This window comes from Gymnoscopelus braueri, assembly GCF_963280865.1.
Source record: "Gymnoscopelus braueri genome assembly, chromosome: 22".
Classification (NCBI taxonomy): Eukaryota; Metazoa; Chordata; class Actinopteri; order Myctophiformes; family Myctophidae; genus Gymnoscopelus; species Gymnoscopelus braueri.
Window position 1 is genome coordinate 43,677,385 of NC_137624.1, and position 15,400 is coordinate 43,692,784.

A 15,400-nucleotide genomic window follows, 5' to 3' on the forward strand; every position below is an offset into this window, starting at 1 on the left:
TTTTCTGAAAAACGTCAAATATCTATTCAAAAATATAAAAAAATATATATTGCTATATACTGTACATGGCAACAACAACCCCAAAACGGGTTCCTGTCTCGAAAGGTATAGTTACAAATAGGGGTTCCCGCCCTAAACGGGTTTAAAGGCTGGGAAGGCTGTGTGCTCTCTACCAGGAACATTCTGGAAAAGCCCCGTCTCCATGGATAGTTCAACAAGAGCCAAGATGTCCTCATCTTCTCTGCTATTCTTGTGATATCCAGATGGACTAGTGACCCCTATCTCCTGGTCAACATTGTCCATTAGGTCTCTAACAGTACGTTTTAACAGCGGGTCGACTCTCGGGCGATCGGCGGGCGACATCGTCCAAAAGATAAAGAAAATCCATCTTTCATCGCCCCCCCCGCCCACTTCGCCCTATCGCCAGTAGTTGCCGGATCTCATAGACATATAATGCACTTCCGGAAAATACTATCCTGAATCGCCCGCTGTTAAAACGCACCGTAAGAACGGGAAGGGACTTACTGATCCTTTAAGGCAGTCAGGTTTGGACCTACACCTTTTCAGAATGATTTGCCCTCTTTACAAGCAGCAGGTGGAGTAGGATGTGGAGGAGACAGCAGGAGGGTTGGAGTTGGCATGGTGCCATCTCCAGACACAGCAGGAGGTGGTGGTGTAGGTTGTGGAGGAGACAGGTGGAGGGTTGGTGTTATGTCATCATCATCATTCAAGGCTAGAAATCTCGGATTCCGACAACATAGAAATCTCGGATTCCGACAACGGACTCTGAAAACTGTCCATTTCGGATTCTGACCTACCCTGAAAACTGGCAGTAATCGACTCTTCTATGCTCTCCTGTGCTGTGGCAGGTGTTTCGCTTTTAGCTTTTGGTTTTTGTAGGTCTTCTCCACAGAGTGCTGACATGGCGTGTCGTTTGAGGACAGCATTGGCATGTGTGGTGGTGATCCCCATCCTGCTCAAACACTCAAAGACTGCTTTCTTGGCACCGCCATACTGAAGTACACTGTTGATATGGTACGCAAAGGCAGAGAGGTGGGTCTCTCTCCCTCGAAGGGCAATGGAAGCAGCGGCACAGGCATGGTTGGTTTGCATCCCCGACACGGTGCAGATCACAGAGAACATGAACGGTGCCATCTTCTCCAAATCCTCCTGAAGGTTGTGCAAGGAGAATTTCTTCAGTTCTTCTGGGGAAGTCTTCCACAGCATGAAACCCTCACTTCGATGGCAGAGACTCTGGCACTCCTTGTCAATAACGTCTCCCATCACAGGTTTGAGGGCATCCATAAGACCTGAATAGAATAGAATAATGTATTGGCAATTTAAAAAAATCACAACAATGTCACCATTAAAAAAATAAACTATGTGGATTATACACAAAAACGCTGAAGCTTGTTCCCATTGTGGTTCACTTGTAAGAACAGCATGCAACAAACTGTACAAACAATCCTAAAACAAAAGAAATGAAATACTTATACAGTATATAAAGTTTGGAACAATACAGGACAAAATGTACACGATAGGCCAGTCCACACCAATGCAACTCCTTGCAACATGCAACTACTTGCAAGCATTATCCCCAATAAGCACAGAGTGCCGCGCTATAAGCTTGTAGATCTGCTATTTTAGAAAAATCGTGAAAATATGTGCAAATCTTTGAATGTATATACCGGTATATTTAAAGCAAACAGCTGACATCTTTGCTTCTGGGGGATTCTCCAAATGTCTTCTAAATCATAACAGTTTTCTGAAAAAAAACCTATGTTGCTTTAATATCAGTGGTGCTCAAACTTTTTGGACCACCCAGAATGATATGCATTTGGCCGTGGACCCCCATCTCAAAATATGTTGTTCCAGGGACCCCTCAGAAGCAAAGATTTCAGTAAAAATGTTTTGCTTTAAAAATAAATAAATAAATAAATATATATATATATATATATATATATATATATATATATATATATATATATATATATATATATATATATATATATATATAAATCATATATTATTGACAATAATAATACAATAATATTGAAAAATCGGGTAAATGTGTGCAAATCCTTGAATATATATATTCAAGGATTTGCACACATTTACCCGATTTTTCAAAAATAGCAGATCTATAAGCTCATAGCACGGCTATGAGCTTGTATATCTGCTATTTTTTTAATAGCGAAAGTATAAAATAATAGTTAAAGTGGTTACACAGATGCGCTCCCGGTCTTATTGGGTTAACACATTGAGTGCCAGGGGTTTTTTAAAACAGGGTACAGTCAGGCCCTGGATTTTTTTACCATTTTTTAACCTTTTTCAAGTAGTCACAAAATATTGTCAGTGATCACCGTCCTCACGGTGATCCCCTCATTACACACATAGAGGTCTCGTACAATCGGGGGAAAAAAATTAAAAACATTCGGTAATCCGTTCCATAGTTGCAGCCAGTTGAAAATAGTCAAAAATAGTCAAAAATACATAGTAAAAAAAAAATGTACACAGGAGCCGAGATACAGGCTTTTGAAGTCATAAGTTAACCAGGAAGTGGATTAAAGTCTAAATCTTCGAAAAATGATATCTCTTGGTGCTGTGAAGGAAAATAATTTGTAAAAAAAAAAAAAAAAAAAAAATCCAAAAACGGCACACCTCGTTTGGATTATGAAAAACAGCCCGGACCGTTTTTGGCACTCAATGTGTTAAGAGTAGAATCCAACGCAGCCAGAGGTGCAGGCTATCAAGGGTAAGAATCTAACTATGACCAGTTAGTGTTGAGATGATGAAGCCATGCTTTACCTGCATGCTGCACCATCAGTTTGATGATGAACCCATGCTTTACCTGCATGCTGCACCATCAGTTTGATGATGAACCCATGCTTTACCTGCATGCTGCACCATCAGTTAGTGTTGAGATGATGAAGCCATGCTTTACCTGCATGCTGCACCATCAGTTTGGCTGCTGTGGTGAACTTGCTCTTTGCCAGATTGTTTATGACTCCACTGATGGCAGGGTTACATGTATACTTCTCTGGGGCGGTCTTACTGGGGTAATTGATGTACACCTAAAAAGGATGAAATAAAAGACAAGACTTTTCATTAGGATCATAGTCAGTTATTTTGCAGTAACATAATAGCCTATAATATGGTATGTCTATAATATTGCTAAGCACAGTGGGGGGCATTTTGTGATGCCACAGATAGAAAGACCCATACATTTTTCCCATAGATTTCAGAAAATATTTATATAAATTATTTTAAGCCTAGAACTAAGCCATCCAGGATCCTGGTGAATCATGACAATGAAAGATTTAATTCTGTGTCAAAAGATATTTGAAAACCACAAAAGAACGGGTATTAATTCAATATAGTATATAATATAATATAATTAAATACCCAAATATTTTTTGACAGAGAATCAAATATATATGTCATGTTACATTATCTCACTGTGTTTCTCTCTCCCCCCTGTCAAATATTATGTGTTTAGGGACATAAAATGTGGATGAGGATTACAGAGAGTGAGGCGCGAGAAAAGTCCACAAATATATACGTTGGGATGAACTTTTCCTTTTTTAACTTCATCAACTGTTGGGTCTGGATTAAATACACCAACTAAAAAGATGAATGGGATAAGAGAGGAGTTCATACGTATTTAATGTATGTATTAAATATTAATCTAGAGAAACATTATTAATGATCAAACTCAAATTCTAACTGGTCCTGAACAAGGTTAAAGTAATAACAATAGTAATAGAAAAAAAAGGGTGTATCATTATTAAAATGATAAACACTACAAACAGTACTAGTCAACAACAGCCTCACATAGCCAGACCTTTCACAGCTCAATGGAGCTCGATACCAATTAAACTACAGTCAAATATGTTGGGTTATTGACACGCTCGTCTGTCACAAGCGTCATGGCGCTACTTGTTCCTGTTTTTTGAAAATGTTACATTTACAACCAGTACATGTACATAAACGTTCAGATTCCAAATATAAAGTTCTGACCTCAAAGCCACAGATGTAACAAGTTAAAGCGCCCGGGTCTAAGTACGCGTATCTTCCGTATTTTTCAATAAAAAGCATTTTAATCCGATCGGCGGCTATTTTCTATTGTATCAGAAAATGTATCAGAGTGCAATACACCCCACAACCGATAGGGGCATAAATGAAAGCATAAGGCTAAAGTCGGAGAAAATGGCCACCAATCGGATTAAAATGCTTTTTATTGAACAATACGGGAGATACAGGTACTTAGACCCGGGCGCTTTAACTTGTTACATCCGTGGCCGTGGGGTCAGCACTTTATATTTGAAATCTGAACGTTTATGTAGATGTACGGGTTGTAAATGTAACATTTTCTAAAAACCAGGAACAAGTAGCGCCATGACTGTGATGATGATATGACAGTCACGTTTCAGGGCTAGATAAGATAACTAAACTACAGTCAAACATGTTGGGTTACTGACACCTTTCAGCATGACAGTGTGTCCTGTTAGTTCATTGGTTCTCAAAGTGGGGTCCGGGGACCCCCAGGGGTACTTGAGGGGGTTCCAGGGGGTTCCCAGGTAAATGATGGGTAGGAACCAAATGGACCCTTATGGGTCTGTAACTCTGAGAGTGTACAAATGGAACCATTTGGTTCCATTTGTACACTCTCTGAGTTAAATTAACAATATGATTTTACAATATAAATTGGGGTCCCAGAGATAGAAATGCCATTAAATGGGGGTCCGTAGCCCTAATGCATGTCAAACTGGGGGTCCTTGAAATGAAAATGGTTGAGAATCACTGCTAGAGCCGTAAAAATCTTCTCTTATGGGGGGTCCCTGGCATATCTTTTCAAATGGGTGGTCCGCAGGCTAATAAGTGTCAATTTAGGGGTCCTTGGCATGAAAAGGGTTGAAAACCACTGTGTTAGACTGTTTACTTTACCTCTGTCGTGCTGACACGAGTCTCCGGGTTGAGACTTTTAAGGAGTTTCTTGGGACGTGGTGGCGACTCCGTTGGCGTGTCTGTGTCGCGGTCCCTCTTATTGGTGTTCTCCTCCTCTCTGCTCCTCTCTCCTCCGTCGTCTGGGGGCGTCTCCTCCTCCGCCGCCACGTTGTTGTGCTCACGCTTCCACCTGTCCAGAGTGCTTAAGGAGCCCTCCACCCTGGTCAGCGCGTTCAGACATGCCTTCAGTGGTGGAAAAATTACTCAAATTCTTTACTTTAGTAAAAGTACCAATACTGCAATATAAAAAATACTCTATTACAAGTTAAAGTCCAGAATTCAAAATTTACTTGAGTAAAAGTACTAAAGTATTGGCATCAAAATGTACTTAAAGTACTAAATATTTGAAAATAGCAGATCTACAAGCTCACAACGAGTCGCATCGCGACGCGTTGTGAGCTTGTAGATCTGCTATTTTCAAATAGCCTAAGTATAAAATAGGGCTAAATTGGTAAATGTATGTTTTATAATGTAATCATTTATATCTGAAAAGTAACTAGTAACTAAAGTTTTCAAATAATGTAGTGGAGTAAAAGTACAATATTTGCCTCTGAGATGTACGTGGAGTAGAAGTAAAAGTATTGGAAATTGGAAATACCCAAGTAAAGTACAAATACCTCAACATTGTACTCAAGTACAGCACTTGAGTAAATGTACTTAGTTACTTTCCACCACTGCATACCTTGCAGATCCTAGAGGAGCAGAGTCCTGGTCTGCAGGGCAGAGAGACCCCTATGTCTCTGAACCTCTCACTGAGGGGCTTCTCTCTGCTCCTCTTCAGCAGACTGTTGAACAACAACCTGCTGTTCGACACGATGCCGTTAAACAACAGGCTCTGCTTACACAGACGGCACGTCTTCTCTACCTCCACTCCTTTACTATCGTCGCTGTTTTCCATTGTGAAATGAATAGTGTAGTTGTAGTTTTTGTAGTCCTTATTCTCTCTCCGCTCATAAATCCCTCCATATACAGTGTTATTCACGCATGCGCACAAATGTGTGTGCACCCGTACGGGTCGCCTTTACATGACGTCATATGTAGGCGGATCCGTGGATCTCTGCTTGTGATTGGTTTAGGCCAGTGGCTCTCAACCTGTGGGTCGGGGGCCTTATTTTTTAACTCTATGGTCGGGGCACATGATGGGCACCAGATGACAGTGAGTGAGGTGACAATTTAAGGACTTTTAAGACTGTTTTAATACCTCAAAAAAGAAAGAAAGAAAATAAATACGACCATAACTGCATCAAAAGTAATCAACAAACTATACTATTAAAAACTGGTCAAACATAGCAGGCCAAATTGTCTAATAATATAAGAAAGAGGCAAAAGAAAAATAGCAGATCTACAAGCTCACACCGCCAGAATTCAAGATTTACTTGAGTAAAGTATAAAAGTATTTCAAATGTATAAAATGTCTAAAAACCTTTTGAAAATAGCAGATCTACAAGCTTGCTTGAAGATCTGCTATTTTCAAATGGCAGAAATGTATATAGGGTTGAAGCGGCTACTGTATGTTTTGTAATAATAATCCAAATCTAACTAAAGTTTTCAAATAATAGTGGAATAAGAGTACAATATTTGCCTTTGAGATGTAGTGGAGTAGAAGTAAAAGTACAGAAAATTGGAAACACCCCAGTAAAGTAAAAAATACCGCAAAATTTTACTTATGTGCAGTACTTGAGTAAATGTACTTAGTTACTTAACACCACTGGGTTTAGGCTAATCCCCTCCCCCTTGTAATGGCCTACACTGGAGCCAATGCAGACTGAAGCTCCACGCAGCTCCAGTCTGATAATCAGGCTACATTTTATTTGTATCAAATGGTAGGGGAAAAAAGCAATAATAAAAGCATAATATAGAATATTCAAAGATTTGCACACTGATAGCTTTATTTTTCCTACTAAATACCGGTCCATATCTATCGGTCAGATAAGAATTAATTACATCAATAAACGGAGGAAGGAAACGTGTTATAATAGTATTTGGGTTTATTCCAGAGAAGAGATCTTACAAAGCGTTGGACATGCATGGTTCCAGATATATTCTTCTGACGTTCAAACAGAGATACAGAGTAAGTATACACATAACGTGGTGTTACGCCTTTCGTCATCACGTCAGCCGTAAGTTATGGCTTGAATGGCTCAGTTTCCTGGGCAACCAAGGTTGGGGTATCGAGGTTAACCTGCTATCTAATATTGTTGACATACCAGAAGGAGCCCAGCAGACCAAAACACTGTTGCAGGCTGCCAGAGAGGCACTGACACTTTTAACCATATTAACACATACAATTGGAAAATGGTACACTTTAGATCCATAAGAAAATGGTACAAAAACATACCCATCACACATATTTTCACGATTTTTCAAAAATAGCAGATCTACAAGCTGCCGCGCTATGAGCTTGTATATCTGCTATTTTTGAATAGCCAAAGTGTAAAATAATGCTTTTTAGCTCAATTCAAAAAATGACACAGATGCGTCCCAGGTCTTAATGGGTTAACCTTCAAGTTAGGGATGCACCCAATGGGAGATTCTTGGCCGAAACCAAATACTGAATATAGGAAACAATTGGCCGAATAACCGAATATATATATAAAAATATATATATATAATTATTTAAATGTTGTACCATTGCTGTCATGGCTGTGCCTCTGTAATAGAGCTACATGATTATGGCAAAACTCATAATCACTATGGGTCCATATTGAGATCAGTTAAAAAATATATATATACATTCGGTATTCGGTGTTAAAATCTATTCGGCCGAATACCGAATATGCTTTTTTTGCCCATATTTGGCCGAATATTCAGTGCATCCCTACTTCAAGTGGTTACGTTCATTTAACTAGAGTCAAAGTTGCCGTGTCAACCTTTCTACACAGACTGTTAGAGTAGAAGAACAAAGAAGTGATCAGAGATGTTTGGTTTGTTCATCTTTAATGTCACTTTATTCACAAGATTATTTATACTGTGTCCTAGATCAGTGGTGCTCAAACACAGGGTATCTGCACATTTATAAAGTGACAATTGGAGGAATTTTAAGACTTTTTTAATACCGCTAAAATAAAATGACCATTACTGGGTCAAAAGCTATCAACAAACTATACTTAAATATAAGTATATAACTATTTTTAAAAATTCAAAAGTTGGCCAAATTGTGAAATATTAGCTTTGAAACAGGCACACATTGTGAAAATAGCCGATCTACAAGCACACAACTCCTCACGTTGCAGGTCCCCAGTTCTTTATGATAATATACACACTATACTCATACACTAACATTTATTCTATTATTATTATCATGTTGGTTAGTTTTTATGTATTATAAATTAATTATAATATAATTATTAATTCCAACATGTCACATTTCTTCTGTAATGTTTGTTCTGAGTGTAAGAAAATATGGAAAAATTAAATCAATATTTCACATGGAATATCAAATCCATAAGGTAATGATTACATCATAACAAGACAAATGGTACCAAGAAGGTGTATGAATACAAGAGAAGAAAATATTAACATAGCCACTTTAAGCCCCTATTATACTTCATCATACGACGCAAAGCAAAAATAACTGACCTACAAGCTCACAAAGCAGGCTGAGAGAAAAACTAAAACAAAATAATAATGAAGAAATCATTCTGGACTTGTGACACCAGATCTACAAAACAGAAGTGTGATCTACTTGAGGTCACACAACTCTGCAATGGCTCCTGATGAAAGATACAATCCAACATGGAGGTTGTGTGTGAACATGGTGTGGACTGTGTGGAGGAGAGTCATGGTGTCAGACACACTGAAGGTGCCAGACACACTGTAGAAGGACAGAGTACCTGCACTGTGGTCCAGGTACACTCCTACTCTGGACACTCCTACTCTGGCGGTCACACGGCCTGGGAGGTCAGTATCAAGGCCGCTGTGTCTGAAAACATAACCTCGTTTCTTACCCCGTATGTTACCCCGTAAAGACCACGATTTATCAGTGTGTCCAAATCCACATTCAACACCATTCCCAGCTCTGCTGATATCTTTATACGAGACTGCTATATTAACACGGTCTCCACTCCACTCTACCTCCCAGTAACGGCGTCCAGTCAGACCCTCTCTACTCAGAACCTGACTAAATCCAGTGAATCTCTCTGGGTGATCAGGATATGATTGTGGTTTGTACATTCGTGTGACTTTTCTGTTCCCTTTAGACAGAGACAGGAGTTGATGAGCTGTGTTTAGATCCAGTGTGATTGGACGTGAATATTGTAAGAACTCTGCTCTGGTCTTGGGTTCTGGTGGAGTTGACAGTGAAACATCCACTCTGTTCACTGTCTCTGAAGACAGGATTTGATGAGCTGTGTTTGGATCCCGTGTGATCGAACGTGAATGTTGTAAGAACTCAGCTATGGTGTTGGGTTCTGGTGGAGTTGACAGTGAAACATCCACTCTGTTCACTTTCTCTGAGACGTTTGTCCCTTCCTCTGTAAGGATGTCCTCTAGTCTGTCTCTCATCTTGGACACGGCCACAGTCACAACTTCAAAGTATCTCAGAGGACGGACATTGCTGCTGACTGGGTGTGTAGATTCACTGATCGTTGAGAGGGAGGAGGTGTAACACTGTAGAAAATGGATGTGATCCTCTGTGAGCGAGAGCTGCTCCAGCTCAGAATGTCTCCTCCTCAGTTCAGTGACCTCCTGCTCCACACGCCTCCTCAGTTCTTCAGCATGACTCACTTCACATTCCTGCTGGTCTCTGATCAGCTCCATCACCTCAGATCGTCTTCTCTCCATGGTAGAGATGAGCTCAGTAAAGATAGTGTCACTGTCTTCCACTGCTCTGTCAGCACAGTGGTTGATGAGCATCACCTCCTGGTGAAGCACCTTCACGTCTTTCTCTCTCTCCTGGATTCTCTGCTGGATGTTCTGCTGACTCGTATCGAGCTCCTTCTGTCTCTCAGTACGTTCTGCTGCAGCTGAGATGGTATCGTGACCTTTGTGTTCGTCCATGGAGCACAGAGAACAGATACACTGCTGATCGGTACGACAGAAAAGCTTCTTCACCTCGTCATGATGACAGCAGATGTTCTCCTGAAGCTCGCTGGAGGCTTTGACCAGCTTGTGTTTCTTAAAGGCAGGAGACTGATAGTGAGGCTGGAGGTGAGTGTCACAGTAAGAGACCAGACACCGAAGACAAGTCTTCACAGCTTTTCGTTTTCTTCCAGGGCAGGAATCACAGGCCACATCTCCAGGTCCAGCGTAGCAGTGATCAGGAGGAACATCTTGGGGTCCTGCCTTCTTCAGGCTCTCCACCACCTCAGCCAACATGGTGTTTTTCTTCAGAACAGGCCTTGGGATGAACAGGTGTCTGCACTGTGGACAGCTGAACCTCCCTTGCTGATCATCCTGGTTCCAGTATCCCTCGATACACCTCCTGCAGTAGCTGTGTCCACAGGGAACAGTCACTGGATCCTTCAGTAGATCCAGACAGATAGAACAACACAACCGTTCCTGATCCAGTTGAACTCCCTGCTGCGCCATTTTAGTACGACTGACCGAATAAAGCAGATTTAGTCCACTCTGCAGAAGGTCACCGTATGGACGCCACAGTCAGATGAATAACCTGTAAGACACACGTGTATATATATATCAACATTACACTTTTCCCCCAGATTTTATATATCGTAGAATTCATATAATATTAAAATTGTTTAAAAACAAATCTACAAAAACTAACATTATTCCTTTTTTTTCTAGTTCTGTTATGTTACAGTTTGTGTTCCAACAAATGTTTTTAAAATATTTTTTATAACTAATGCAATGTCACGTGTGTGTGATAGAGATATATATATTACTGCAACACAACTGACAACTAAAAAAGTGGTCCAAAAAAAGTTTTTATGTTAAGTATAATAACAGTCAGGGTAATCGCCATATTCTAAGTTAATAGTAACCTTTGTGTTTTTTCGTAAATTCTCCCTAAAAAAAACTCCCTACTTGATCATACTACAGCATCACACAAAAGCATCAAAAGTGGCAGATCTACAAGCTCAAAATGCGGTGCGAACATGGAATAAAGCAAATTAAAATGTCATGAGTGAAAGTGTAATAATGTATTATCATTATCATGTTCTACATACAGCCACGGGGTTGAAGAAATCACACATTGAGGCTTTGACCTTCGCTTTTATGACATTTCTGAGACCACTCATGTTTATAGAAAATGCTTCTAAACATGTATTCTATAGCTAGTTTAAACACTTCAAATACCCTTTGATCTTAAAATAACAAAAAACTGAAAATAGCCGATCTACAAGCTCACAGCAGCGTTGTGAGATTGTAGATCTGCTATTTTGGGTTTAACCACTTTATGTGTTGTTATTAAGGGGCGTTAAGAAAAACTACAAACAAATCAGCCCCATTACGAACCTCTCACTCCGCTATACAGCTCCGAGATGAGGTCCTACTGCGAGCTCTACCGGAATCGGTTGAACGGATGCAAAGGGTCCGTGGTTGGTTTACCCTTTTCGCCACATCGTATCCAAAAACTAATGGTAGTTTCCAACTGTACAGATGTTTGAGGTATTAGTCCGGCACGAAATAACCGTTTAAATCGCGTATTTAGTCAACATGTGGCCATGTTTCCCATTCAACCCGGGAAAACCTCCCTACGTCCGGTGCCAGTACTGTTACCGGTTCTGCTACAATGGGAAAACATGGCCACAGGCTGCCTAAATAAGAGATTTAAACGGTTGTTTCGTGCCCCGACCAAAAAGTTAGGGTGCCGGACCATACCTCAAACATCTGTACAGTTTGGAACTACCATTAGTTTTTGGATACGATGTGGCTAAAAGGGTAAACCACGGACCCTTTGCGGCCGTTCTACCGATTCCGGTAGAGCTCGCAGTAGGACCTCATCTCGGAGCTGCATAGCGGAGTGAGAGGTTCGTAATGGGGCTACAAACACATCAGCCTCGATCAGTGGTGAGCTGTGGATTTTTGAACTATGGGGGCTATATTTTATGACGTCACGTGCGCAGGCACGTGCGTGCGCGCGGGCACGTGCGTGCGCACTGCGCACGCATGTGCACATATCCACTCAGCTCAGTGCTAGTTGAAATACTGTATTCAACATGTGATTATTAATGTATTTATATTTCTTATTATTTTGTTGCATTGTTAATTTGTTGTTTTTATTTTTGTTTCAATTAATTAATTATTTTATTTTCCTTTTAGTTTTATATAAAAGCCCTTTACATAGCTTCACCCACACATAAGTACTTAAAATAATCAGTCAACTTGTCTTTACTTGAATTACTTTTTTTTTAAGACTTACATTGCTTTCAAAACAGTGGTTTTTAAAACAAGTAAAAAATAAAAAAAATACCCTTTTGCTACTCACCAAAACAAAGACGGTTTTGTGGAGTTGAAAGCCTACTTTACTAAATGGGAACACTGTGAGCCCCCACCTCACGTCTAAAATACACTTTTTGGCCAGAAAAGAAAATATTTCACCAGAATTAAAACCTGTTTTTGGTTACTCCACTGCGCCCTCTACAGATCTGGTCAATGGAATGTTCCTATTGACCAGATTCTTCCTTCCGGTGAAATATTTTCTTTTCTGGCCAAAAGGTGTATTTTAGACGTGAGGTGGGGGGCTCAGAGTGTTCCCACTTAGTAGAATAGGCTTTCAACTCCATTAAACCGTCTTTGTTTTGGTGAGTACCAAAAGTGTATTTTTTTTATTTTACTACAGACGAGAGGCTGCGCTACCGCGGTGCGAGGGGAAAGAATGGAAAGTACCATAAAGTTAAGGAGAACTCCTTCTAACGCCATGGACCAGAGCTAGACAGGGATAACTTTGTAGCGCTTGTGTCCTCTGATAAGCGATTAACCCTTTCACACTCCATGGCTTTTCTCGAGAAGCCTGTTATGCAAAGCAGCCAGGTTGAGGCCATAGACCACCGAAGTCTGACGTCATTTACACATCCTTTGTTTGTCTACCTGGTTCGCAGTTTTCCACCCCCGTTCTGAATCCCATAGACGTATTTAATATTGCGTCAAATAAGAACTGTGTTCCAAAAATAAACAAATGACCCCGGCGGGTTGACTCTTATGGATATGAAGCATCAACTGACGGTGAGAAAACGCTAATGTTACTTCCGCCGAATTAGTTACATTTTCGCCAGAAACAGACTGTATCAAATATAAGTGACTGACTATCATAAACCATACAGAACCTCCTCCCTGACAATAACGCCGGGACAGTGTGTTTATTTTTGGACCACAATTCTTATATGAGACGATTCTAAGATGACCCAATGTTATTCTCCATAGAGAAATTACTTCCGCAAACCTGGGGATGAGCGAATGACGTCAGGACTTCGGTGGTCTATTGTTTAAGGTGTTAAAGACGGCTCGCCCCTAACGGTGCGTTGTTGTGCTAATGATTGACGGCTCGCGGGCGGCTGACGGTGTGTGCTCGCGCGCGCACGTGGAGCTCGTGCATGTGGAGCACGCGCGAGCCCCCAGCCCCCATAGTGTCAGAAGAACTAAGGGGTCGCCGACCCCCCTATAGCGCCCCCTTCAGCTCACCCCTGGCCTCGATAAACAACTCCCTGGCGGTGGCGGTCCTGGTCCGAGGCTAAAGCTTAAAGTTATAAATGAATGAATAAACTATGGCGAGGGTTTGATCTACAAACCCTATACACATCAGTGAGTGTGGTTTAAAGGCTTAACATTTAGTTGTGCTTGTGATCATTTGGAACTACGTGCGTTTGATTCGTTTCATCCTCGGTTGTAAAAAACAACAATATTCCACATTTCGTGTCCATTTGGTGTCCTAATAATACACAGCCCTAAAGCCCCAAATGCTTCAATAATAATTGTGTTGAATAACGGTGGATAAAAACGTGTCGTGTTCATATGAATCAAACATTATTTACCTTAAATGCAGCGTGGCCACGTTTCATCCTCCAGACTGAACAACAAACCATTACGTCACGTTACGTTACGTAGCCTGTGTTCCGTGACGTGACGTGAGCAACAAGAGCATCATGAGGAGCACCCTGGTGCTGTTCAGTGACTCAATACCTCTACCTAGTGGCCAAAAGAAACACTGGCGCAAGATGGTGAAAAGTTGATGGAATTTCACAATAATATTTTTTGCCTTTCTTTCAACATTTGTTTTTTGTCTATTTGGAGACATGGTTTACACCTATCCTTTACAAGAAAGGTCATTCCATGAATTATCCTCATCCATTTATATATTTGCACAGTAAAAACAAATCCTCAGTGTTAATTTATCCATTTGAGAGTGTATTTGCAATGGACCTTACGGGTCCATTTGTGCACTTTCAGAGTTGTGCAGTTATGTTAAAGTTATACAATGCAGAATCCCAAATAACGATTTTTAGCAACCTCTGCTGGTCACTACCGTCACTGCATACAATTTCCGTAATCCTCGATTACCCAGAATTCCATTTGTTTTCACCGGAAGCCGGAAGCGTTTCAAAAAGCGATCTTTTAATTGTTTTATACTATCTACGGATCGTTTCTCTTAGCCAGTGGAGCATTAGTTACCATGAGCTGTGCTTTCTTTTTCTGTTCTTTTTCGATCTTCAAATCCTACATTCTCTTAACATCAGCGTGAGGTTCCTTTTTGCTATTACCGCGGTAGTTCCTGGCCAAACAGGAAACCGTTGCGGTAGTTCCTGGGGACGTCGGCCACGACGTCATGACGTTGGCCAGGAACGTCATTTCCCCGGGAATGTCCCCCCAGTCCACTTTCAATAGAAAATATATAAATAAAAGGCTTCCGGGGGTGAAATTCATGGAGTGGGTGTTGTGAAACTTTTGCCACTGACAAAAGATATACAATTTAACTTTAGTTTTGTTGAAAACGTTACCTAGTATTACTTTAAGTTATTTAAGTTATAAGTTATTTAAGTTAGTTAAGTTATTTAGCACAATGGTTCTCAAAGTGGGGTCCAGGGACCCCCAGGGGTTCTTGGGGGGGTTCCAGGGGGTCCCCAGCTAAAATGTGTTAATATAATACAGCATCACAATCATTTAAACCACTTTATTCATGTATAGGTTGGCTATTGAAAAATAGCAGATCTACAAGTTCTACATCAGCGCGTCACTTCATGATGCATTTTTTAACACCTCTTCTGGGGGGGTCTCTGGCACAAAACGTTTTCAGATGGGTGTCTAAGGCCAAATACATATCAATGTGGGGGTCCAATCACTGGTTTGAGAAGTTATAGCAGACGCTCCATAAACTTAAGATAGCTCAAGAAGCCGTATAGCCAACAGTTATTTCTATCATGTCTGCAGTGTAGGCTATTTGATATTTCTCTGTAATTGTTTATACTGCAGTGCCCTTCTGCAGGGTCCCAGCAAA

At 40.6% G+C, this 15,400-nt stretch overlaps 2 protein-coding genes and 1 long non-coding RNA gene across 3 annotated transcripts; 1 reads left to right on the forward strand and 2 right to left on the reverse strand.

The window, feature by feature from the left end:
* Window positions 1-510: 510 nt before the first annotated feature.
* On the reverse strand, window positions 511-5,905 carry LOC308079061 (uncharacterized protein; the record flags this gene model as incomplete). Its single annotated transcript, XM_080420399.1, has 4 exons — window positions 511-1,310; window positions 2,945-3,074; window positions 4,948-5,190; window positions 5,690-5,905. The coding sequence occupies 4 exons, from the start codon at window positions 5,903-5,905 to the stop codon at window positions 724-726; spliced, it is 1,176 nt and encodes a 391-aa protein (XP_080276525.1). The 3' UTR covers window positions 511-723.
* Window positions 5,906-7,991: 2,086 nt separating this feature from the next.
* LOC308078646 (tripartite motif-containing protein 16-like) lies at window positions 7,992-13,966 on the reverse strand. Its single transcript, XM_080419903.1, has 2 exons — window positions 13,941-13,966; window positions 7,992-10,618 (listed from the first exon to the last, which is right to left on the reverse strand). The coding sequence occupies exon 2, from the start codon at window positions 10,534-10,536 to the stop codon at window positions 8,689-8,691; it is 1,848 nt and encodes a 615-aa protein (XP_080276029.1). The 5' UTR covers window positions 10,537-10,618; window positions 13,941-13,966; the 3' UTR covers window positions 7,992-8,688.
* LOC308078364 lies at window positions 11,977-12,243 on the forward strand. The gene is made up of 2 exons (XR_013932505.1): window positions 11,977-12,043; window positions 12,099-12,243. It is a non-coding gene; the product is annotated as an uncharacterized lncRNA (long non-coding RNA).
* Window positions 13,967-15,400: the final 1,434 nt, after the last annotated feature.